Below are 25,148 nucleotides of genomic sequence, written 5' to 3' on the forward strand. Positions count from 1 at the left end.
CAAAAAAGGTTGAAAAACACTGTCCTAGCCTATAGGTCTCCTTTTTTTTTTTGTTTTAGCTAGGTGGTCCATGAGTCTTTTTTTATTTGTTAAGTGGTCCTTGGTCTGAAAAAGTTTGACAAACACTGCTAGCACGTAGCAGTCATATAGTCTAGTCTTTAGATTGCTCTGAGTTTTGTAAGAGAAGAGAAATGTTTAGCTGCTGATTCAACGCGGAGTAGGCCTATTAGGTTAGGCTAGGCCTAGGCCTACTCTTGTTTTGAAGCTTGTCACGGAATTGCAACTTTATTAGCATAATATTTTCTAAAGACAAAGTAGGCTAATTACCAACTGAACTATGTGGTCTAAACCAGTTCTTCGACTCAATTGAATGGGAGATAGGCCTATTCTAGCATTCAGTTTCCTGGAACATGTTCCAACGCCCAAGCTGGCAATCTGAAATGAAAGTGAAACTTACAGTACTAGCTTTCTGAAATAGCATGCTGATCCACTCAAACGGCTTCAGATACGACCAAGATGGACAAGTATCCATATCGTGTTTACGCAGAGATAGAGAGTGAAGGATTGCCTAATCAGAAAGTGCTCTCAAAACTCCAAATATACTTTCAAAGTAAGAAGAAATCAGGCGGGGGTGATTGTGTCGTGGAATTAGGTGAGAAAGAGAACTCGGCTACTATTGGATTCAAACAAGAGGAGGGTAAGTCCCGCAAATGTACAGTAGCCTAGTTGGAAAATATAGCTTAAGTGTGGCGCTTGTCTTTGCTTTAACTAGGCTACCTACATTACAACCCAATTGTTGGTCTATTTTCATAATTTTAAAGAATCTTTTGCTTTTAAAAAAAATCCTAGTCTTATCGAGGGTTCTTCTCAACACGCAACATGAAATCACCATTGACAACAAGCAGTTGAAGATATACCTCACGACGGAGAGAAAATCGGTAAGTTTATGATAGCCAGTTGTAGCCTACTATTAAATAGAAGATAACAATTAATACGATGCTAGCGGAGACGTTGATCTGGATTATGCAGCTATAGGCTAATGAATAATCGTAGGCTAGTAAGTGTTTCAGAGTAGCCTACTGTAGGTCCGACGGTGACAGATCACAAGGCCACGATTGATCACTTCTTTAATCAAAACGGGCCTAAGCCAACCCTGAACACGGCGCGCACAATTTTAAATCCCCCTCAATCAATCAATCGCCTGGAGGGGAAAACAAACCCATGAGCGAGCCAGCTCTATGATGCGTTGCGGCTTTTGTTTACACCTCCAACAGCACTACGTAGCCTAGGCTGTTACCGCTCACAAATGCCCGTATGTTTGTGTCAAAGAATGGGGAAACTAATAATAATTTGATAGTCATTATTACATTAACTGAAGAATTGCAGGAAGGCTGAATGAAATGAGAATGAAAACAAAATACTAATAATCATTGTCAAGTCATATTGTTCAACTGTAAGCCAACCTGAATTTGAATTTAGTTTGATGCTAAGACATCTTGTTATTCATTTTCATTTTTTAAGAGTTTTATACCAGCAGCACTATTTTATTAGCCTACACTAGCCTACTACCCATAAACAACACCTGGCTTAGTCTAGGCCTGACACATTGATATTTATTTCTGTTTTCTAGAAGGAGTCAACAATACCACCTTCTGGAAGTCAGTCATCCGGTACGTGTTGCACCTGTACTGTACTTTGACCAGTTTTATGGGTATTGCAGGGCATGGCGTGGCAGCCGGGGGAATGTTAATACAAGACAAACTAAGGAAACCATAATGTGCCTAAAGCAGATGACATTCGCTGGTAATTTATTAGTTGATAATAATGATTTGAGATACTTGAAGTAGGTACAAGTAGTATCTGTTCCTCATTCGTTGCTCATTTGTTGCTCACACACTGATGCATCACTGATGCAGGCCTACCACACAAACCTGCCATAACAAGACTCTAGTGTGTAGTACTTACACTACCCTCAGCAGTATTCAGGCAATATGCTATTATGGACCACAGGGAAGACATGTCTCCTCTTTATAGCTCAAACTTGTGTTGTCATATGAATGAGGCCTTTATATCTGTTTTATGGTGCATTCAAGCAATATCTACAGCATAATTTTTTAAGATTGTGTATCACTCTATGAGCTCTGGCATCTCTGTATTGACTTCCATTTATTTCAGGCCAATCATATGCTATTATGAACCACCACCTCTTTTTAGCTCCATAATTTTGTTCTACTGTCATTATATGAGAGGCTCTGACATGTTTTTGATGCATTCAAGCAATCTTTGCAGCATAATATTTTAAGATGATGTATCACTCTAGGATCTCTGATTGGCATCTCTGTCATCTCTACTGATTGACTTGCATGCATTTCACAGTTTACTGTACAGTATAATGGGTAGCCTAACTTTTACCTTTCATTATGCCAGAAGTAAAGGGAACTGGATCCCAATTTCAAGATTCTCAGCATGAAGGTGCCAGTGCCTCTGGCTCTACTGACGTTCAGGAGGAGAGGGCTGAAGAAATATATCAGCCCAAAGCTGTTGTTGTGGAGAACATCCCAGAAGACATGACAAGGGACCTTCTGGGACTGATAGTGGAGAACATCACTGGTGTCTCTGAGGATGAATACACTATGGAACTGATCTACGAGTCTCAACTTGCTGTTGTGACATTCACTAACCCTGATAGTATGTATTTAGTTCTGATCACTGCAGCACCGATGTCATATTTCTCTATCCACGTGATTTTAAATTTACATCTGCAATCAAAACAGATCACTTCACTTTACCATGATTATACTGCAATGCTTTTTTCAGATGTGAAGAAATTTCAGACAGAAGCCAAGCTCAGCAAAAAGTTTCAGAACTACAATCTGACTGAGAGGGTCCTGGAAAGAACCTGCAGTTTGAGGATGGAGTGTCTGCCACCTCGTGCCAACAAAGACCTGCTAGAGCTGTACTGTGAGAAACAGAGAGTTGAAGTAAAGAGTGTTGCCATGATACCAGAGGAAAATGCAGCTGTCGTCACATTCCAAAAGCCTGAAGGTAACTCATCATACCATTACTCATTTTGTTGACAGGAAAGTTACAACAGACAATTTTTTTGCTGCTCACAATTTTTAATTAGACACACAATTTCCTTCAAACTACACAGTGTGTCCAGTTGTTATTCATTATTTCTGACACTTTCATAACGCATTTCAGATATTGTGACCATGCTAAACACACAACACAAGATCAGCAAAGTTGAAGTCAGCATCCATCCATACTACAAGTCACTAGGCACAGCACTGTATGGTAAAGACAGACCAAGATGGAAGATTCCAGACTCTTTCACTGTAAGCATTCACCCAGCCATTCTGGAGTTTCTCCAGAAGAAGAAGCTAACATCTCACATCAATGACCTGATGCAGGCACACAACTCCCAGGTGAGCATGAAGAGCATAGACATTCGACTCAGCCCACTCCCAACCCTGCTGAAGATGAAGGGACTCACAGCCAAACACATAGACGGCTGGAAGGAGAACACCTCAGATGCTTTCCACCAGATCATGTCCAAGTATGGAACACTTGAGAAGATGATGAACCCTGATGTGTGTAGCTCAGTGGCAGAAGAGCTGCTACCAATGGTGCAGGGCCATGTTGTCATGAAGATGGATGCCATTAAAGGACAGTTGACACTGGCAGGAATGACGAAAGACATAGATAACCTGAGACAGATAGTAGATGACATAGTGAAGAAGACAACAAGTCAGCTTGAGCGGGAGAGAAACAGTGTCACTGAGGAAATGGATTTGCCTGCTGACATGTTTAAACTCCTGCAGCTTGATGGCCTGTCACAATATATGACAGCCTCCTGCCCCCAGGTGTCTCTTGATTACAAACCCAGCAGCAAGAAAATGATCCTCTCAGGTCTTACCAATGAGGTCCTAACTGTGAAGACCTGGGTCCTTGAGAAGAGAATGCAGATGCAACAGTTGCCGGTGGAGTTTGACCGTCACATAGTGGAGTTCCTGAGGGCAGTAGACAGTGAGATGATGTCTGATCATCTCTTCTTCTCCCGTGGAATTCATGCCATTTATGTGATCAAGGACAGAGGTGTGGTTTTGACTGGAAGCTCAGAAACATCCACGAATGAGTCTATGGAGAGGATGAAGGGGACTCTGACTTTCAGGGTCCTTACTGTTGAGGATCAGGAGGTGCTCAGAAAGTCAGAATGGAAAACTTTGAACACTGAAGTCTTGACTATGTTCAACACACCTGGGAAGATTCCACTGTTGAAGTTATCTTCAAACCAACCTGACAGTGTCATTGTAACTGGCTTTTTTGAGCCTGTCAAGGAAGCGAGCCAGATCCTTCAAGAGTTCCTCCAAAATCATGCAAGAGTTGTAAACACTGTGAAGGTCAAATGCTGTGCGGCTAAAAGGTTTATTGAAGAACATAAATCAGAAGAATGGAAAAGATTTGCAAAAGTTGGTGAAGTGGTGGTAAATTTTGACCCAAAACGTCCAAGAATCAAGCTGTCAGGAGAACGTACTTATGTTAAACCTGCTGTGGATGCTTTCAGAAAGATGGTGACCAGCTTGTTTACAGATGAACTGAAAGTCTCTAAGCCTGGAGCAAAGAAGTATTTCCAAGAACAAGGTAGCTTGCTACTATCAATGATGTTAAGGGACTATCACTGTGTTGTTCTGCTTCAGGATGACAATATGTTGGAGGAGGAGGATGATGATGAGGAGGAGGATGATGAAAGAAGTAACAGAAAATTCTCAACATTCTCAGACTCTCATCAACGTTACTGTGAGGTACAGATGTCTTGTGGGGTGCTTATTGCAGTCAACAAAGCAGACATCTGTAAGTTTCAAGCGGATGCTGTTGTGAATGCTGCCAATGAAGACCTGAAGCACATTGGTGGTCTGGCAGCAGCCTTGCTAGATGCTGCTGGCCGTCAGCTCCAGAGTGACTGTGACAGGTACACATCCAGGCATGGACCACTATGTCCTGGAGATGCCATCATCACAGAGGCTGGACGTCTCCCTTGCAAACATGTCGTTCATGCTGTCGGTCCACGATTCTCAGACACAGACAGAAAGACCGCAGTGCAGCGTCTTACACGCGCCATCACTGAAAGTCTGGACAGGGCATCCGGGGCAAACTGCACTTCCATCGCTATCCCAGCTGTCAGCTCTGGAATTTTTGGATTCCCGCTGGACCTTTGCACAGACACCATTGCCACTGCTGTGCGTGAATACTTTGAGAGGGGTCATCAACAAGGCAGGAATTCCTTGAACAAGGTCTACCTGGTCAACAATGATGACAGGACTGTGAATGCAATGGTCCAGGCTGTTGAGAAGGTATTCCATGACATGAATCCAAGATCTGAGTTCCCACAACAAGCTACATCCAGAAGACCTACATACAGTGGAAGTGGTAATCATGGGCCTAGAAATCAGTGGGAAGGAGAGAAGAAGTGGCAGAGCTCATCCACACGATCACATTCAGAAAAATATAACCATGGGCCTGGAAATCAGTGGGAAGGAGAGAAGAAGTGGCAGAGCTCATCCGCACATCCACATTCAAAGGGGTGGACCACTCAACCAGACACATCAGGAGTCCTTGAGAGCAAAACATCTGCCGGAGTCAGAATACTTCTGAAGAAAGGCAACATTCAAGATGCATCTGTAAGTTTGTCATGTGTCATCTGTATATTACATGTTATTTGGTGTAAAATTGACTGTATTTGATTTGCATGTCTTGCACAAATTGGACAATACTAGAGATGCACCGATATGGAATTTTAGGGCCGATAACGATAACCGATATTTATTGGTTTGTTGTGGCCGATACCGATACGATAACCGATAATATTACTCTTGAAAAAAACATTGTGAAAAGTGATTTGGGGAAAGCATTTAATAAGCATAATTTTATTGCAGTAATTTTACCTACCACCAAATGATGGACAGAACTCATAATAGTCCTCAATAGTACAGCAGTCAACATAACAGTAGCCTAGCCCTACAGTATGTGTGGCTCCATTAAGTGAACCTGACGTCAGTGAATTGCGAGTGAGTGGCTAGAGAGTATGAATCGTTTTCATTTAGGACTAAACACTCATAAACGGCTCAGCTGGGAATAAGCTACAGTATAGCGACCAAATCAGAGTTTGTGAGGGAAACTTAGGTTTAGTTTCAACTGCGGGTAACTGAATAAAGCTGCAACTCCTCAGACTGTATCTTATGTCCGTCTACTCTGTTGCGCACAACCTGCTGCAGCAGAAATGAAAGGGGTTAGCCCCGAAGGTTTTAATAACTTATTATGATGACCTGTCTGGAACTGTAGCAGGAATGGTTAGCATATTTCTAGGTAATAATACAAAACCCAAGCTAAAGTAATGCAAATATAATACTAAAACACAACTTAGAACTAGGCCTACTTATGTACTCGTCCCACTAACGAGTTTGTTTATTTGTTTCCCCGACCAGCGAGGTAAAGTGCAAACACATCAGCACAAGACGACTCTAGATAGGGCTGAGCTCCGCTCTGGTAAGGTTAAATGGCGGATAATTCACGAGAGGATTTTGAGATGCACAGATTCCCAAATGAACGCATATCCACAGATTTTGTTAGAGTGGTGAAATACATTCACACCGCTGACATTATATTGAGGAAAAAGTATAGCCAACCAAGCTCAAGTAGCTCAGTGTAGCCAGACGGACCTTACATAGGCCTAAATTAGGACTTTAAAAAATATCGGCGCAAATTATCGGCCATAATTCTGTTATCGGACCGATAATAATATTTTAATTTTTTCACTTATCGGCCAATAATATATCGGCCGCCGATATATCGTGCATCCCTAGACAATACTTTATTTTTTTCCAAGAGAAACATAGCAGCATTACCATAAACAATCAGAAATAGATATTGGATGTTGAATGTTTGTGAAAATATAAGCACATCAGTATTGTTACTTGCAATACATTGTTAGTTATAACATGTTTTATATTACATATTACATCTCAACACCCTTCAGACAGAGGTTGTGGTGAACACAGTTGCAGAGAACCTGAACCTCACCCAAGGAGCCGTCTCCAAAGCTCTTCTCCAGGCTGCTGGACCGCAGCTCCAGTCAGCAGCCTCTAATGAGGCCAGAGGAGGCAGGATGAGTTATGGGGAAATGGTGATAACGGATGGCTTCAACCTCAGATGCAGGAAAGTTTTCCATACTGTCTGCCCTCCGTGGGACAACAGAGGTGGCAAGTCAGAAGAGGTATGTACAGCTGGTGGGGAATGTTGAGAGTGGGCTTTTTGTTATAGTCTTTGTTTGTTGTTTTGATGGCATTAGTGGGTCATTTCGTATTAAATACCCAACACCCAAGAATATGACATGCAAGGCTGTTTGTAGGGATGGCCCGATACCGATACTGGGCCCATATACTTGTACTTGTACTCGTAAAAATTCACCAATACCACCCACCGATACCACTTAATTACACTGTTTCCCCTAAATCATAGTAGCTTAGCTGCTGCTTTCAAAAAAACATGCTTTCATGTAGCCTACTCGCAATGCTTATTTCAGTCTTGCACTTCAAAAACATACAACTAGCTAGATTTATGTATCTGCGCTGAATCTACGCAGCTAATACCCTGGCACAAATGGTTCTCCGTTTAAACTCTAGCTCACCAAACTATGCATGTGGCATACACTCAGTTGAGTGTAGTTGTTGTAGTCGGATCATTATATGCTCCAAGACCGAAGTCAGCGCCCAATTCACAAGACATTGTGCGAGAAATCACCACTTTATTTAATGGCCAATAGTTGTGAAGTCTCCTTCACTAACTCTGCTTTGGCAGCAATCAGTAGATGGGCTCTGCAGCAGCATCTTCTCTCTTTTCCTCTCTCATTGAGTAGCCACTCGCTCCATGCACTTAAAGGAGCCACAACAATTTTACAAAGGTCTCTACAGTAGGGTAGAGACCTCTACGTGGGATTATGTTTTTGGTGCTCGGTATCGGCAAGTACACAAATGTAAATACTCATACTCGTACTCGGTTTGAAAACAATGGTATTGGGACATCCCTAGCTGTTTGGCAATGCTTTATTTTACAGGGTCTTCCTTGTTCCAGTGTATCTACATACATTATGAAGTACAGAATAACAACCTATGTAACAATATGTAATGTCACATACTTATGTTGTCCATTAATAATGTATTTTTGTGTACTTACAGATCATTAGTACACATGTAATAAGAAGTGCTTTACAATATTTTGCCAAAGTGGCCTCTCTCTTTGGGGAAGGAAAAAAAGTGGCTATTTAATGATGTTTGGGACTCTTGACACCCTTACATTAAAGTGTAACTCCAGAGTAAAAATGGTAGCTAACAAGTTTAAACATTTTATTGAGAGCAAAATTACATTAATTGGTGGAGTTTTGAGCAAGACGTTATTTTGCATTGAATGGGCTTAAAGTGAAAGCTAAGGGGGCCAGCTAGCGTGTCAAAAAACAAACAAACACTATTTTATACCACTAACAATGCTCAAAATATAATTACACTTCTGGTAGTGTGGTGAGGGTCACTACAGACAAACCGAAGTGTTGTAAACTTTGAAAGTGTAGAGAGGTTAAAACAAGACCTGTATCTGAAGGAAGCACTGGCTTTGTGTTCTGGCAACATCAAATCAGGGTGCGTTCGACTTCTCCCAGTGTTGTGTATGGCTGTAAGGCATGTTTGAATTGCAAGATTCAGCCAGATCTGCGCAGCACTGCAAGATTGAACACACCCACTGATTTGATGCTAGCTCAAAACTCCTCCGATTAACATAATTTTGCTCCCAAACGAAAGTTTGAATCCATTATCAACCACAATTAGACCCCAGGTTGTTTTAACTCTGTAATTTCTCAGTGTGCATAAGGGTGTTTGCATATTGCCTGGTTGTGGGCAATCAACAGCTTCCAAACCAACTAATAGTATATATTTAACAAGTTAGTTGTCAATATCGTCAGTTTTTTTTCACAACTAAAACAACACAATTGTATCATATGCTTATATCACAACTTGTGTTATGTACCAAATGTCAGAATTTCAGTATTTATGGTTTATCAAAGAGACCATTTCATACACACATTCAGTCCGGACCAATTTGTCCAGATAGTTAATTACTATTTGTAATGCATAATGTTTCATTTGGCGGTATGGCTCTGTTCTGGGAGCCCCCTGCCCTTCCACGTGTAAACATGGAAAGCCTAAGGCAGAGAGAGCAGCAAGATAAACCCCCCCATAGGGTACAGAACAGACCAGACATCAATGTCAACAACTAGACGTATGAGGAGGAGATGGGATGGAGGTGGGTTGCAAAAAGGCTTGAGAGAGCGGCAAGAGTAGGCAGGCTACGGCAGCCTAAAAAGGGTGCCCTGAATGATGTCCACCAATATAAGAGGAAGTAATCAGCTGATCAATCAGCTGGGTAGTCAGCTGAGCACTTAGCAGTTAGCCAAGTTGCTGGGCGTGACTCCATGGCCTGCCTGAACTAACACTATGCTCCATTTCTTGAATTGATATTCTGTAGGCCACTCCTTATGCAAATACTATGCTCTGACATTCAGGTATGTTTAGTTATTCAAATGCTTCATTAATTGTTTACACTAACAGGTATTGAAGACCATTATAAAGGATTGCCTGCGAGAGGTTGACAAGCGTGGACTGACCTCAGTTACCTTCCCTGCTATCGGCACTGGGAATCTGGGTTTTCCGAAAGACCTGGTCCCCAGGATTATGTTGGAGGAAACCGAGATGTTCTGCAACAAAGTCAGTCCTCAACGCTTAAGGGAGGTGGTCATCATAGTACACCCCTCTGACCAAGAGAGTGTGGATGTAAGGGTTTTTCTTTAGCCAACACATAATTTAATTAATATGATATTTATGATGAATGATTGGTTTATGATGAATGATTGTTTTTTTAGTGCTTCAAGAAGGCATTCCAAGGAGGGAAAAAAAGACAGAGTAAAGGTGAACCTTATGGCATCAGCAAAAGAACAGGGCAGGGCTTGCAAAAACAAAAAGCACAACCCTCAGGTAACATTTAATTGTTTGATACTTCCTGGTTGTGTTTGATAATGTTGGTTCATGTATTCTGTGTGCACTGGTTTTAGTATTTCTCAAATCTTGCAGGTATAGCTATTGGCCACTCCTTGCTGTCACTCTTAACTCATTGAGTGCCAAAAACGTAATATTACGTTTTTCCTTCCCATGCATTGAGTGCCAAAAACGTAATATTACGTTTTTAGCTTTTTTTTTAAATTACGAAACTAGACACTCTTAATACACCTTGTGATTTTGGGAACTCTGTGATGAATAGAAATGAAATATATGCAGTGTTGTAATGTAACGGAGTACAAATACTTCGTTACTGTACTTAAGTAGAAATTTCACGTATCTGTACTTTACTTCGCTATTTAAATTTATGTCAACTTTCACTTTTACTCCACTACATTTTCTAGATAAAATGTATACTTTTACTCCGTTCTATTTCCACTAAGCATCTTCGTTACTCGTTTCTAAAACAAAAAATTAGAAGAAATGTGTGCGACTGCAGGGAGGTTTTGCGAATCACTGCTCTTAGATTTCATTACGCACTGCGCGCTCTATTTTCAGCGATTGTTTGTTGCTAAAGGAGGACGCACAACTGAAACTGCCATGGAAGCACTAGCACCTACTGGAGGACGTCCCGTTATCATAGACGACCACCCCGGCGATAGTGTTGAACTCGGTGAAGAGGGTAGTGGTGAAGAGAACGTCATACACCCGTGGCCGTATTTGCAAGAAAGGTTTCTGTACATTGGCAGCTTCTGTGAAGCTAAACACTCCGCTACCTGCCTCAGCGGCCTGAGAAAGGCTATTTAGCATCGCAGGACTTGTCTTCAGTCCAAGAAGAGTAAGACTGAATCAGGCCCGGATTAGGTAATCGGGAGAATTCCAGGTGGGCCGCTTCACTTTTGGGCCGGTCGAGGAAAAAAATATTGTTTTTAAAATATTTGTCACGTTAGTCTATCTTTTCTTAAAGTAGGACACGTTCCGCATTCTGTGCATGACACCAATGCAATGCCTCTGCATGGGTTGTAGCCTACGCTAGGGAGTTCTCCCCTCCCAAAAAGAGTTGGTTGGGTCCATATAGCCCGTTTTTTCCAAAAAGTTTTCTCAGATATGGATAGCCGAGCCGGCCCTACAGTAGACACAAGCGTCAGGAAGGATGGATGGTAGAAAGAGGCCAGGAGAGACTGAGCAGCAGATCAACCAGTCGACCAGTGAAAACGATGAGCCCGAAATTAGTGATGAGGAGGCCATGACTACATAGTGGAGCAGATAACTGTAACAATCGTTCAATTCTGGTAACAAGCGTAAAATTTGGTATGTTTATCCCTCTGAGGCCATTTATTTGAAAAATAACGTTAGCCACATGAATTTTCAAAATGGCGGCCATTTTCCAAGATGGCCGCCAATTTTGCCATTGGAGAAACCTATTTTGCCCCAGAATTTTAGCCATGGGACATATTTCAATGTTTTTATTATTGAATCCTACATTTCAGACCTTGGGAACATCACAAAAATATATATGAGTGTGATTTTAGAGTATTTAATGCCCTTTCTAGCAAATAATATGAAAAAAAGGCACAAAACGTGAAATAATTTCAGAAAAAATATTTAATTTGAAGTATGGTGAAGTAATAGAAAATGTGGTATATATGTTTGAACTATTATGTTTTCTGAGTCATCTAAGGATAAAGTTACTAGTCCAGGCATTTACAGCTGCATAGAGCTGTACAGGTAAGACCAAACTAATAGGGTCGGAGAAAAAGGTAGAGATATCTACAATACATGGACATTACCGGAGGCAGAAGCAAAAGTTTTTAAGCCGTTTTGAAGCATATGTAATGCCAAAGTCCGATGTAATTTCCGCACGCTACAAGTTCCATGAGAAGATACAGGGACCTAGCGAGCCTTTTGAGCAGTTTGTCACAGAATTGAGGCTGCTTGTGAAGGACTGTGGATATGCTAACGGTTAAGAGATGATAAGGAATCGGGTAGTGTTCGGCATTCATTCGCCTAAAGTTCTTGAAAAGCTGCTTAATGTCAGATCTGATTTGACGCTAGATAAAGCAATAGACATTGCTAGGTCTTATGAAATAGCACAAGTGCAACTTAAGACAATAGATGGCAGCAACAGCTCACATGAACAGGCGGTTCATGCAATTGGCAAGCACTATCACAACAAAGGTGCTTGGAGAGTGCGCCAAGAGAGAACAAAAGGACAATCCGATGACGCACACAAGCCAGCCGACTTCCGTGGTCGCGCTAAAACCTGTGGCTACTGTGGAAATAAGGCACACGACACAAACAGCTGCCCGGCAAAAGGGAAACAGTGCATGATATGCAACAAGTGGAACCATTTTGCAAAAGTATGTCGTTCCAAGCAAGGAAAAGGAGTCCATGCAGTGAGTGAAAATGAACCTGACGAATACACAGACGGTGAAGACTTGTTTATTGATGCAGTAACAGAGGGAAATAGTTCTCAAGAAGGAATACAGAATATGCTACAACCCTCAATGTGTCCGCTTTATGGTTATGGTGGAGAGCAGCTTGTAGTTAGGGGCAAGTACAACATGAAATGCCAATACAGGGACATTCAGTTGATGCTGAAGTTTTATGTTGTAGACACACATGCACCACCAGTGCTAGGATTGCAAGCATGCCTGGATTTTGGATTGATCAAGCTCATTCTCTCTGTGTCCGCTGAACAAGAGGTGTCTATAATGGAGGAGTTTGCAGATGTTTTTAAAGGAATAGGACTTTTCCCTGGTGAATGTACCATTCACATCGACCCCAATGCAGTGCCCGTTGTTCACCCACCAAGACCCATTGCTTTACGTGATCACCTGCGGGATGAGCTACAGAGTATGGAGAAACAAAAGATCATCGTGAAAGTCACCGAGCCAACCGAATGGGTCAACTCAATGGTAGCAGCAGAAAAACCATGCACAGGCAAGCTGAGGATATGCCTTGATCCCAAAGACTTGAACAAGGTAATCAAACGACCGCACTACCCATTACCAACCCTCGATGACCTCACATCCAGGTTAGCTGGAGCATGCTACTTTAGTGTCATGGATGCCAAGTCAGGCTACTGGGCTATAAAGCTCACAGAGGAGTCTTCCAAGCTGACAACCTTCAACACAGTGTTCGGACGGTATAGATTCCTGCGGTTACCCTTTGGAGTAAAATCTGCCCAGGATGAGTTCCAGCGGAAGGTGAACGAGACCTATGAAGATCTACAAGGCGTCATGGCGATTGTGGACGACATTCTCATATACGGCAGGAACAAGCAGGAGCATGATGAAAACCTCCGTGCCATGCTGCAACGTTCCGGAGAGAGAGGAGTGAAGCTCAACCCGGAAAAGAGTTGTCTGCGCCACTGAGGTCAGCTACTTTGGGCACCTCATCACCAAAGATGGAGTCAAGCCTGATCCAGCCAAGATTGCAGCTATCAAAGAGATGAAAGCCCCAAAAGACAAAGGTGAGCTGGAAACAATCTTAGGCATGGTGAACTATCTGTCAAAATTTGCCCCAGATCTTGCCAGCATCAATGCGCCTCTGCGTCACCTGTTGAAAGAGACCAATGAGTTCACATGGGATACACAGCATGAAGAAGCATTTCAGAAGATAAAAGAGCTCATCACACGTGAACCAGGTCCTGTCTTAGCTTATTTTGACCCCAGAAAAAAGCTCACCCTACAAGTCGAAACCAGTAAATATGGACTTGGTGCTGTTTTGTTGCAAGATGGCAGACCGATTGGATATGCATCAAAAGCACTCATTGACTGTGAAGTCAATTATGCTCAGATCGAAAAGGAGCTTTATGCCATTTTGTTCGGGTGCAAACGCTTCCATCAGTACGTGTATGGCCACCACGTCACAGTGGAAAGTGACCACAAACCACTGGAATCCATCATCCGCAAACCTCTTGCAGCAGCACCTCCCAGGCTACAGCGAATGTTTCTTCAGCTGTAAAGGTATGACTTTACCATTGTCCACAGACCAGGCAAGGACATCCCTGTTGCAGACACTCTATCCCGGAAGTCTCTGTCTGACCAGGATGAGAGCCTCAGAGAGGGCATGGACATGCAGGTACACATGCTGTACAGTAACTTGCCTGTCAGTGAGGCAAAGCTAAAATAAATCAAAAATCTGCATCAAAAAGAACAATCAGTGAAGGATGGCCTGAGGAAAGAAAACTGTGCCTGCAGAATATTGTTGAGTACTGGAACTATCGTGATGAACTCTCCCAGATGAATGACATCATATTCAAGGGTGAGAGAATTGTTGCTCCTACTTCACTGCGTGCTGAGAAGTTATCACGGATACACATTGGTCACATGGGCATTGAAAAGTGCAAACAGAGAGCACGGGACATCCTATTTTGGCCAGGTATGAACAAGCATATTGAGGAAACGGCTGGAAAGTGCCCCACATGCCTCGAACACAGACCTTCCAACACCAAGGAGCCCATGATCAGCCACAAGATCCCCGATCGGGCATGGCAGACCGTTGCTACAGATTTGTTCACCTGGAACAATGAACAATACATCATCACAGTGGACTATTACAGCAGGTATTTTGAGCTTGATAAATTGCACAGCACAACAGCCTCTGCTGTAATACACAAACTTAATGCAGCCTTCGCTAGACATGGCATACCTGAGACTGTTGTATCAGATAACGGCCCTCAGTACAAATGCAGAGAGTTTGAAGCTTTCGCTGACAAATGGGAGTTTACCCACATAACTAGGCCAGATGTGACGAGAGATCCTTACCTCAGTCTCCTTGAGTATCGTAACACTCCTGTTGACTGTTTCAGATCACCTGCTCAACTGCTCATGAGTAGGCGGTTGCGTTCAGTCTTACCCAGCACCCACCAGCAGCTTCAGCCAAAGGTCATCAGTTCGAGAGAAGTTCATGCTAGGCGGGTCCACCAGCAGCAACAGCAGAAAACGTACTACGACAGGTCAGCCAGACCTCTGTCGCCGCTGCAGGAAGGTCAACACATCCGCTTTCAAGAGCAAGGTCAGTGGAAACCTGCAGTAGTCATCAGACCGGCTGAAACTGACCGTTCTTATCTCATACGTTCAGCTGAAGGAGTACAGGAATACAGGAGAAACAGACGCTACCTCCTTTCCACTAAAGAACATCACACTCACACTGACAAGAGTCTTGAGGACAACACATCACAGACTCCACACAACAGCACATCTCCTACTTCACAGACCGCAAATGAATTTGCCCCTCTGACCACCAATTACAAGACAAAATCAGGACGTGAAATCTAGCCTAGAGCTATTTTGGACTTGTAAGACCATGTAAAAGGGTGTAGGCGGATCGCTGCCCTTCCAAAAAAAAAAGAGAATGTGACGTTCTGATCGAAACTGTCATGTGATTTCAGTTAAAAGCATTACTTATGAGATTCTGTTGGCCAATCAATGGACGCCATGTTTTGTAAGATGCGCATGCTCAGTGTATGATTGTAACGATTCGATGAGCAGAGACACGTTTAACTATGTTGCTCCAGGTTTAGTGAATAAAAGTAATACGTTTACAGCATGTCAGTGTGTTCAACATCTTCTACATTCAGTATGAAAAGACGGCATCAGCTACAATCACCTCCGGAGGAGAAATGCCTACCTCACTTAGAAACAGTTGCTAGGCTACATTAGTTCTTGGCATTCCAATGTGAACGGAAATACAAGAATACAAGGCAACATCCAAATACTTTTTTCTTTCTTTTTTCAAATTAAAATGAATTTAAAATTCCTTAAGAAGAATAAATGATTGTAATCAATCAATAATGAATAATTATCATAATTATGAATAGTAGCCTATGATTTCCATTCTGAATCATGACGTCCCACTATTAGACTTACCTATTGATCTGGAAGTTTTATGGTATTAGAAATAGTATCATTGTAATCCTTGACCATCAAAACATGGGGGTAGACATCACCATTATTGATTTTCGATGTTTGGCGAAAAATATATGATGTAGGCCTAAAATGTATAATTCTGTAATAGCAGATAACAAAATGGCCACCATTGCAGTCCAGAGGCATTCATTGATGTTTTGTATGGCATCCTTGGCATCATTGACCATCAAAACATAGGGGTAGATCTCATCATTTATGTGCTTAACTGTTTTGCTTAGTAGATATGATGAAAAACACATAATTTGGTAATGGCGGAAACAAAATGGCCGCCGAGGCTGGCATGGGGGGGGGGTTTGCGATGGCTAACGTTCTTTATTGAAAGAGCAATACCCATACAGCAATTGTGCCAATTTTGGTGCTTGTTACCAGTTGTGAACGATTCTTATGAAAAAATTCAGTTATCTGCCCCACTAACAGGGACAAGTAGAGAGGATACATTAAAGTTATTTAATGTAAGAAAGAGCAATTGCCCCCTACATGATAAACCTGTATGCCTTGTTTGCTCAGATAAGGGTGTAGTAAAGGAGCAGGCTAAATCACCAAACAACAATATAGTATACCCATGCAAAAAACATGTAGCCTATACATTAGTCAATATGCCTCTTTGTGGAAGCGTGGGGTAGGCTACATTTCAAAGGCTGTCTTTCTTTCTTTCTTTCTGTTTTTGTTAACTTGTGGAATAGTGGAATATTTTTTGTTAACTTCTCAGTTGAAGTGAATTATTATTACACATTTGTGGTTTATTATTATTATTACACATTTGTTGAACCATGGTACTAATAAAAACTACAGGATAGTAAGAGCTGAAATGTCTTGGGCCTGAAACTCCCAGGCACTGAATTCTGGCAACTTTGAAAACAAGCTTCTTTTGAAGATGAACACCTTTTCAGTTTCAACTAATGACTGGCATATTAGTAGCTGCTGGACATAGGTGGCCTGTGTGTGTGTGTGTGTGTGTGTGTGTGTGTGTGTGTGTGAGTGAGATGGTGACCTGGGGAGTAAGCCCTAGAAATGCTCATACCACATGACCAAAATGTTCTCCCTACCAGCAGGTCATTTTTTTTTTTAAAGAAATAAGTTATTTATTTTTCATTTTTACCTGAAGTTCATACAAAAGTGAAATTTCTGTTTCTGTTTTTTTCTTTGACGTCAGCTCTAAAAATATGCTGTTTGTTCTTTGAACTTAAGAGAATTGTGCCTGAAAAGTCCTAGAAAATAATGTGATTTTAAGTGAGATTAAGAAGATATGGGAACCCTGAATATGCTTTATGCTTTACTATAAGAAAGCCAAAATAAAGTTCACAATAAAAGTTCAAAATAAAACCGCTTGCTTTTTACTTTTTACTTTTACTTCAAATACTTAAGTACATTAAATATCAGAAAATTACTTTTGATACTTAAGTACTGTATATATCAGATACTTTAAGACTTTTACTTATTCTAAAAGGTAACTTTCACTTCTACCAAAGTCTTTTTCTAGTACGATACTTGTACTTTTACTCAAGTATTGCTTTCTAGTACTTTATACAACACTGAATATATGACGATCGTGAAACTCATGAAAACGCACAATCTGGACATTTTATCTGGACATTTTATCATAACTCGGTTGCCGCTTTGGGTCGAATCAGTGACGCATGCACGTCAGGTCAAAACCAGGCCATTTTCGTGGGTCTATCACGAGGTGGCAGTCTCGCCAGGTCTCACTGATCACTTCCCGGAACGAGTAAGTAACAGGCAACACTTCATATTTCATGAAAGACGTTATATCAAAGATTGTTAAGGCGGAGCAAGATACTTCGTCGTAGTTCATGTCTGGGCGCGAAATGGGGATCGAATCCTGTCTGCATAAAGAGGCGTGTCGATGACGTATTGATGAGCGTACGTTGCAAACCGCCAACAGCAGCGGCATAAATAACCGGCGCACACCTGATATAAAATCGATTTTCTCCAGACTGGAATGCTCAAAAATGCTAAAAATGTACCTGAAATGTTCACAAGGGTTTGAGGATCATGAAAACGTCCCCGAAATTCACATTCCCAACTCTATAGAACTAAGACCTTAGCATATGTGGTAAAATTCTGAGCTATGCCCATAGACTTCAATGGAGCAGTCGCTGCCTCTGCTCTGCATAAAGGGGGATTTTGAGCCCCCCCTCGTGCGATCCGGGTTCCCGGAAGTGGCTCCTGATTAAGTATCTTGCTCCGCCTTAACAATCTTTGGTTATATCTCTAGCCTGGCCTTACCTAGCGTTCATGTGCTTCGGAAAAACCTTTCTCCGAGTGAAAACATCATCATTCCGCGTCATTCACGTCACTTAATGTGTGAGTCAGAGGTCGGAAACTGGGGCTAGATTTTGCTAACAGAGTTGCCCAGTTAGGGGCTCGTCATCACTTTTGTCGTCACGTTGTAGTTCGTTTGTAGTCCATGTGGCCTTTCATGTCCAACAGTTTTAATGTGAACTTGGGAATTTGCCCTTTTTATCACTTGAAAAGCTGCATATCTTTCTTTCACGAGCATCTTACACTATATTTTAAGCAAATACAGTTGTTTGTTTAGGATTAGTGAGTGTATGTTTTAACCTTTGTTGTGGCATCCGTGTTTGTCACACATTCGATGGCAAAGCACTTGAACACTTGCTGTCGGAAAAACAAAGTAGCCATGGGGGCGGTCCTTGTCATTCCGAGGTGCTCTGAATGCACCCTTTATTGCCTTCCTACGTACTTCCGCTCGATTTTCATCTCCCTCCACCACTCCGTCTGGGATTCTGACCATTGGCCGCGTTCGCAGCGGTAGATTCGACTCCGCGCCAATCAGCGAGCAGGAGGCGGGAGTTGTGAGAGACGACGTCGAGATTCTGCGCTGTGCAGTGTTGCCAACTTAGCGACTTTGTCACCATATTTAGCGAGATTTCAGGTCCCCCCAGCGACTTTATTTTTTAAAAGCGACTAGCGACAAATCTAGCGACTTTTTCTGGCGTTCTTGGAGACTCTGTCGTGATTGCATGTACTGTCCCATTTTACTCTTCTGAGTGAGCAGTGAGTTCTGTGCTGTATGTGATTGCCCCTCCTCCCTCGCTACTGTCTCACCCTCTCTCAGCTGATAGCTCTGCTCAGTGGCAGTGTGTGCTGCTGCGAGACAGTGGGCTGGATTCAGGCTGCTCGAAACACTGCAGGCCGTAGTCTATGCAAGCGAGCATCACAGACCGGTCTGCTTATCCTGTCCGTCATCTGCCATTCTCGTTCTGTATTAAATTATTAACGCCTTAACTAACGTGATATCTGATCATTTGCATTCAGTCAGATGAGTGTGGTAAAAACCAAACTTCGTAATCGGATGTCCTTGCAGACCTTTCACTCCATCTTGTACATCCGTTATGGCCTGAAGCTGTCTGGTGAGGCTTGCTATGAACACCAGCTGATAATGTTTTACCTCTTTTTGGCACTTACTCTTTCAAGGCAGGTCCCTCAGCTGCTGAACCTGCCATAGAGGGTGAAAATGAGGATGACCTACTCTTTGTTTAGTGTGTGTGTGCATAGCCGTGGGAAGTAGGGGAAAGCACGCGTATATGTCATACCTCTCATACCACTCATATGTGTATGTCATACCACTCACGATCAGAAAAAAAAGAAGCTCTCCGTCCCCCTGTCTATTATTCTATTATGCACTAAAAAATGTTAGGCCTACATTAGACCTGGAAGATCTAAACAAAAACTAAACAAATTAACAAAACAAACCTGAGGGAGATATCCTATGACGCTAGCTTTATGGTACGACAATATGCCATAGCTGAATATTACCATGAGTTTCCCAAGGAGCTGAACACGGGCCGCCTCAATCTTCAGTTTAAAATGATGCATAGTGTTATCGGGGAGTCTCGGTGCACCACGGTGAAAGGTGGCATGGATATTAAGTAAGCTCCATCCACAAACAAGAGCTCTCTTCAGCGAGGTAGATGAACTTATTCATCTGTGTCTTTACATGCCTGTTTCAGTGGCCTCCTCAGAGCGTTCTTTCTCTTCTTTTTGAAAGTGTAGGTTAAAGGCTACACTGTGCGTTTATGATGTCAGCATTTGTTGTAGGCTATATTTGTGATATGTGGATCAATTTAATGTAGGCTAGCCTATGAATATTGCGTTGTGTAGGCCTATGTTATGCATATGTTTTGAGTCAATGTGTTCTGTCTAATATGCTGTGCGATAGAGTCTTTAGCCTGTTTTGACACCCATGTCAGAAGCGTCAATAATTATTACGTTTTATTAAGGTTGGTGTTCAACATTTTTATATTTCTCGTGTTCACCGTCGATTTCGGTGCAAGGCTACAGCAACTTTGTTACCTTACTAGTGTAGCGTCAGATAGCAGACGGTTACTTTGTTTGCGTTAGTATCAATCTGTGGTTTGCGACATTTTGTCGCATTTTTTCTGTAGTGTAGCCATAATGTTCTTGACAGTGGTGTATGCCAGTATGCTGTTGTCCATTAACAGAGAAAGGCGTTTAAATAAAATACAATAACTTTTTTTAACACCCCCCCCCCCCCCCCACTACAGCACCCCCAACCAAAACTCACTTCCCACGGCCCTGTGTGTGTGTGTGTTGGGAGCAGAGGAGTTCTGAATAGTTCATAGTGTAACGTCGGCGCATAAAGACTGTGTTAGCGTTCTCCAGCGAAAGGCATGCTGGGACACGAGGGTGAACATTTGGGGGGTTTATGTCGTTATTCTCCTAAGTTATAAGTGTAATGTTAGCGTCTTTATTGTGACATGTTTCCCTTTTAGTTCTCCCTCGTGTGTGATCCTTTTTTGTGTGGGAGGCTGCGTCCTCCCCTGTATGTGTAGTGTGTGTGCGTGCTTGACCTGCCCTGTTTGCATTGTGTTCTGTGTCTTGGTCGATCTGTGTCCCGACTCTCGATCCCAGTGAATAAACCTTTTGATTGGACAACTGTGTGGATCGCTATCAAATCGTTACATTGGTGTCAGAAGCGACTTTCGAACATGGCCTCCACTCAGCGGGAGCAGCTGGGAGCGGGAGACCTCATCACTGGGTGGAGGCCCACGCAAGAGGATGCAGAGAGAGCCCTTGTAAGGGCTACTAAAAAGCTCCGGGCCTGCTATCGCTACTGCCGACGGAGGGGAGGAGCTTTCGGTTGGAGCTGCCTGCGGCCATGGGAGAAGTTCTTGCCGGAAGAGGAGCCTGAAGAAGCGTTCGCGGAGAGGACGGCGATGGCCTGGGCGCTGACTCCACGGCGAGCCGCGACGCGTGAGCAGAGAGGGAGTGCGGCGAGGAGGAGGTTCCTGGACGATGGACGGTTGGCGGAGCCGCTGAGGGCAGCGAACTCACGACGGTGGGGCAGCTTCGACGGAAGGGCCCTCTAGTGTGTGACTGTTTTGGTGTGTGCTTTAACTTTTGGGTGCGTGTGAGGGGCACCGTGCAGTGCTAGGCGCTAGTTCTAGTTGGCCTGTTGGCCGGCGCCTTTTAAAAAAAGAAAAAAAGTTTGTTGTGTGGAGTTCGATAGCACGACCATCTCGGGGGTCGTGCCTTCGCCAAGGCCGCGAAGGAGTGGAACGGGCCGGGAACAGAGCAGTACGGCTCTGCGAGATGGCAACACGAGGAGGGACGCCGAAGACGGTAGCTGCAGCGGGAGAGCTCAGCGCGGTCCGGTTGCTGTGGAGTCGGTGCCTGTCTGTCCCGGTCGGCGACTCGACGGAGCGGAGTGGCGTTGGTGCAGCTTCATCTGGCCCCCCTCGAACCCCGGTGCTTGGTACAGTGTCGACGGTTGTAAGGCCACCTAGGGCCCCGTCTGGAGAGGAGGAGTGCCGTGGTGACACGCCGCGGAAAGTGCAGCCTGAGGGCGGCTGCTGAGAGGGAGCTGGTGACGAGCGGGTCGGCCACGTGGCTGCTAGCACGCCCGAACTGGATTGCTAGCAGCGTGGCGCCCCGTTGAGTGAGCTCCTGCGGCGCGTGCACCCCACGTGAGTTGGCGGAACTGTCGCACTGAACTGAGTGGCGGGCGACGCGCGCCGACGTTAGCATGTGGCTACCTCGTGGCCATTGCCGAGGACGGCAATGGCTTGTTAGGGGAGCTGTGTAACGTCGGCGCATAAAGACTGTGTTAGCGTTCTCCAGCGAAAGGCATGCTGGGACACGAGGGTGAACATTTGGGGGGTTTATGTCGTTATTCTCCTAAGTTATAAGTGTAATGTTAGCGTCTTTATTGTGACATGTTTCCCTTTTAGTTCTCCCTCGTGTGTGATCCTTTTTTGTGTGGGAGGCTGCGTCCTCCCCTGTATGTGTAGTGTGTGTGCGTGCTTGACCTGCCCTGTTTGCATTGTGGTCTTGGTCGATCTGTGTCCCGACTCTCGATCCCAGTGAATAAACCTTTTGATTGGACAACTGTGTGGATCGCTATCAAATCGTTACAATAGTTCATAGGCCTAGTTGTAAATCAATACATTTAGAAATTTTCATAAAAGTGGGTTAACAACCAATAAAAAATAAATAAAATAAAAAAAAAACATTACAAAAAACACAAAACCATAAAAAAAAAGTAACTCTGCCAGCGTGTCTTTTAATTTACGTCTGCCGGTCCTATGCCCGGGTAAAGGAGGAGGGTTAAATTCGTCATTACGTCATTTAGCGACTTCTGGCGACTTTTAGGACAGCCTTTAGCTACTTTTCTCACTGAGGAGTTGGCAACACTGGCGCTGTGTTTGAATTGTAGTCCTCGAGAAGTTTGGCAATGGCATAAGTTAATGAAGCAATTCAGTCCGTGCACGCTTCCAAATATTCAGGAACTGAACTCCGAACAAAAAGAGTGTTTAACACATTTTATTTCGGGCAAAGATGTCGTGGCCCTACTCCCTATGGGATTTGGGAAACGTTTGATTTGTATCGCGCAGTAGCCTCGATATTAAATTACAGCATGTGCGGCAGACCCGGTATGAATGAAGCTGCGTGTTTTGCATTGTGTTGTTGGCCGATGAGTGTGAATGACGAGTGATTGAGACCGTGATTTATCAGCGATCATTTTGTTGTTTTGTAGTGGACACCTCCTGTTGCCCGTGCACTAGCCTGTACATCTATAGGAAATAAACTACCGGAGTTTTGGAACGATATATCAGCCTCCCCGTCTCCTAACTTCTCATCGGCGTTACAATATGTCATCTTCAACCTTACTGTTGAATAGTTATTTGCTATTCTTCCACTAACTCTTACATTTGTATCGCAAAGCTGGCATGGTCATTTACATCCATCTTGTTCGCTTTGGTGGGGAATGATTGTTGTGGGCAAATTCTGAGTGTTGTAGTGTAGCTTACTTCACGACATACGTCACGGCCAAACTTTAGCATTGGGTGAAATCAGATCCAATCGTTTCAAACTTCTACAGAGTCCACGCATCCAGCTTGCAAACGTTCGTCAATAGCCGAGATCCCAGACCCTTGTAGAAGCGAAGCGTACCAAGGGGATGGCAAATTGCCAGGCTATTATATCTCCATTTCTAGAAAAAACAGTGATTTTGATGAAAACTAGCCACTGTTTAGCTTGAGATTTCTCAGGAACAGAGGCGTGTAGAAATACACGGTTTGCACCCACTGAGAGCTTAAAGTCTCACCTTTTAATCGAGCTAGTCGAGTGTTCATAGCTATAACACAGAATATGCTGTGGCTGTACAAAAATCATCAACAATGGTCTAGATTGCTGGCACTCTAGGACAAAGCTCCCGAAAACAGCTTGGCATTCAATGAGTTAATGACTGAAAAAACATGACACTTTCGATCTATTGTGCATTGAATGATGATGAAACTGAAATTGTTCTTTGTGCTCAGGATTGTGGGGTCAAGTCAACACTCTGTCTTTGGGGAAACATTCTGTGGACATCGGTCACCTGACCCTAGAGGTGTCAAGTGGTGACATCACTAAAGAGAATACAGATGTCGTTGTGAATTCCTCCAATAGCACATTTTCCCTCAAGTCTGGTGAGTTCATTACATTGAAAAAAAAACAATCACTTGCATCTGGAATTATTTAATTATTAGCTATCAACATCTCGAAGTATACAATTATATATTGTAAGGAAAATATCAAATGCATTACTGATTTAATTTAGAAAGTCAGGTTTTATTGATAAAGCCCATTTCATACACAGAACGGTATCCCAATGTGCTTCACATAATCATAACAATCACATTAAATAAAATAGTTAAAATGTCATGACAACCGATTAAAATAGTTATAATTTGAATAAAATGAAAGCATGGGACTTAACAGGGAACATAGTATACAGAAATGAAAAAGGCAAAATAAATAATTACAAGACAAATAAATAAAAACAAAACACAGCACAGATAAAAACATGAAAGCTAACATGCCACAGGTGCAAGGGTGGGTTAGTGGAAGGTATTGTAGAAAAGTTTGGTTTTTAGTCTGAATTTAAAAATGAAGATGGTGGGAGAGGTCTTTCTATAGTAAGACGGTTCCAAAGACGGACCGCATAGCAGCTAAAGGCTGCCTCTCCCTGCTTGGAGCAGGCGCTGGGTTGTACCAGTTGGAGTTTTTCTGCTGATCTGAGTGATCTTGAGGGGCTATATGTTTCAAACATCTCTGCTATATAGAGAGATCCTTGGTCATTTAGTGATTTAAAAGCAAGTAAAAGGACTTTAAAGGAGAAGTTCGGTGTGAAATTGACCTTAGCTGTACTGAAAGATGTTGCCGAGTACTCACATGTGTCCAATAGGCACCTTCGCTCACCCCCTAGCATTCCAAATTACGCCGTTTTTAGCCGAGTAGCTGTGGGGGCATAGCGTAGCCTATGCAACTAAATCGCTATTTTTACACCATTAAAAAGGTTCCAAGTAACTCCACACTGCATTGGTAGACTTCTGAGGGTCTTGGAACCCTTTTAATTGTGTAAAAATAGTGATTTAGCTGCATAGGCTACGCTATGCCCCCCACAGCTACTTGGCTAAAAACGGCGTAATTCGGAATGCTAGGGGGTGAGCGAAGGTGCCTATTGGACACATGTAAGTACTCGGCAACATCTTTCAGTACAGCTAAGGTCAATTTCACACCGAACTTCTCCTTTAAAATCAATTCTGTAGGTCACTGGTAGCCA

The 25,148-nt window shown here is 43.1% G+C and overlaps 1 protein-coding gene across 4 annotated transcripts in view; it reads left to right on the plus strand.

Annotated features, from left to right (window-relative positions):
- The first annotated feature begins 396 nt into the window (after positions 1-396).
- Positions 397-25,148, plus strand: part of LOC143112389 (protein mono-ADP-ribosyltransferase PARP14-like) — a 30,056-nt gene continuing 5,304 nt past the window's right edge. The window contains exons 1-10 of one of the 4 annotated variants that reach the window (XM_076274663.1): positions 397-697; positions 850-938; positions 1,631-1,670; positions 2,428-2,688; positions 2,818-3,045; positions 3,205-5,681; positions 7,037-7,273; positions 9,657-9,878; positions 9,968-10,079; positions 23,863-24,012. In XM_076274663.1, coding sequence (XP_076130778.1) covers positions 517-697; positions 850-938; positions 1,631-1,670; positions 2,428-2,688; positions 2,818-3,045; positions 3,205-5,681; positions 7,037-7,273; positions 9,657-9,878; positions 9,968-10,079; positions 23,863-24,012 — 3,997 coding nt within the window. In that variant the 5' untranslated portion in view covers positions 397-516. The remainder of the gene's footprint in view (positions 698-849; positions 939-1,630; positions 1,671-2,427; positions 2,689-2,817; positions 3,046-3,204; positions 5,682-7,036; positions 7,274-9,656; positions 9,879-9,967; positions 10,080-23,862; positions 24,013-25,148) is intronic. The other 3 variants (XM_076274664.1, XM_076274665.1, XM_076274666.1) reach the window with 3 other exon arrangements.

The sequence above is a fragment of the Alosa pseudoharengus genome, unplaced genomic scaffold (genome assembly GCF_046254945.1).
Source record: "Alosa pseudoharengus isolate Yale_2024_CS ecotype anadromous, Long Island Sound unplaced genomic scaffold, YU_APseudo_1.1 YU_APseudo_1.1_scf_8, whole genome shotgun sequence".
NCBI lineage: Eukaryota > Metazoa > Chordata > Actinopteri > Clupeiformes > Clupeidae > Alosa > Alosa pseudoharengus.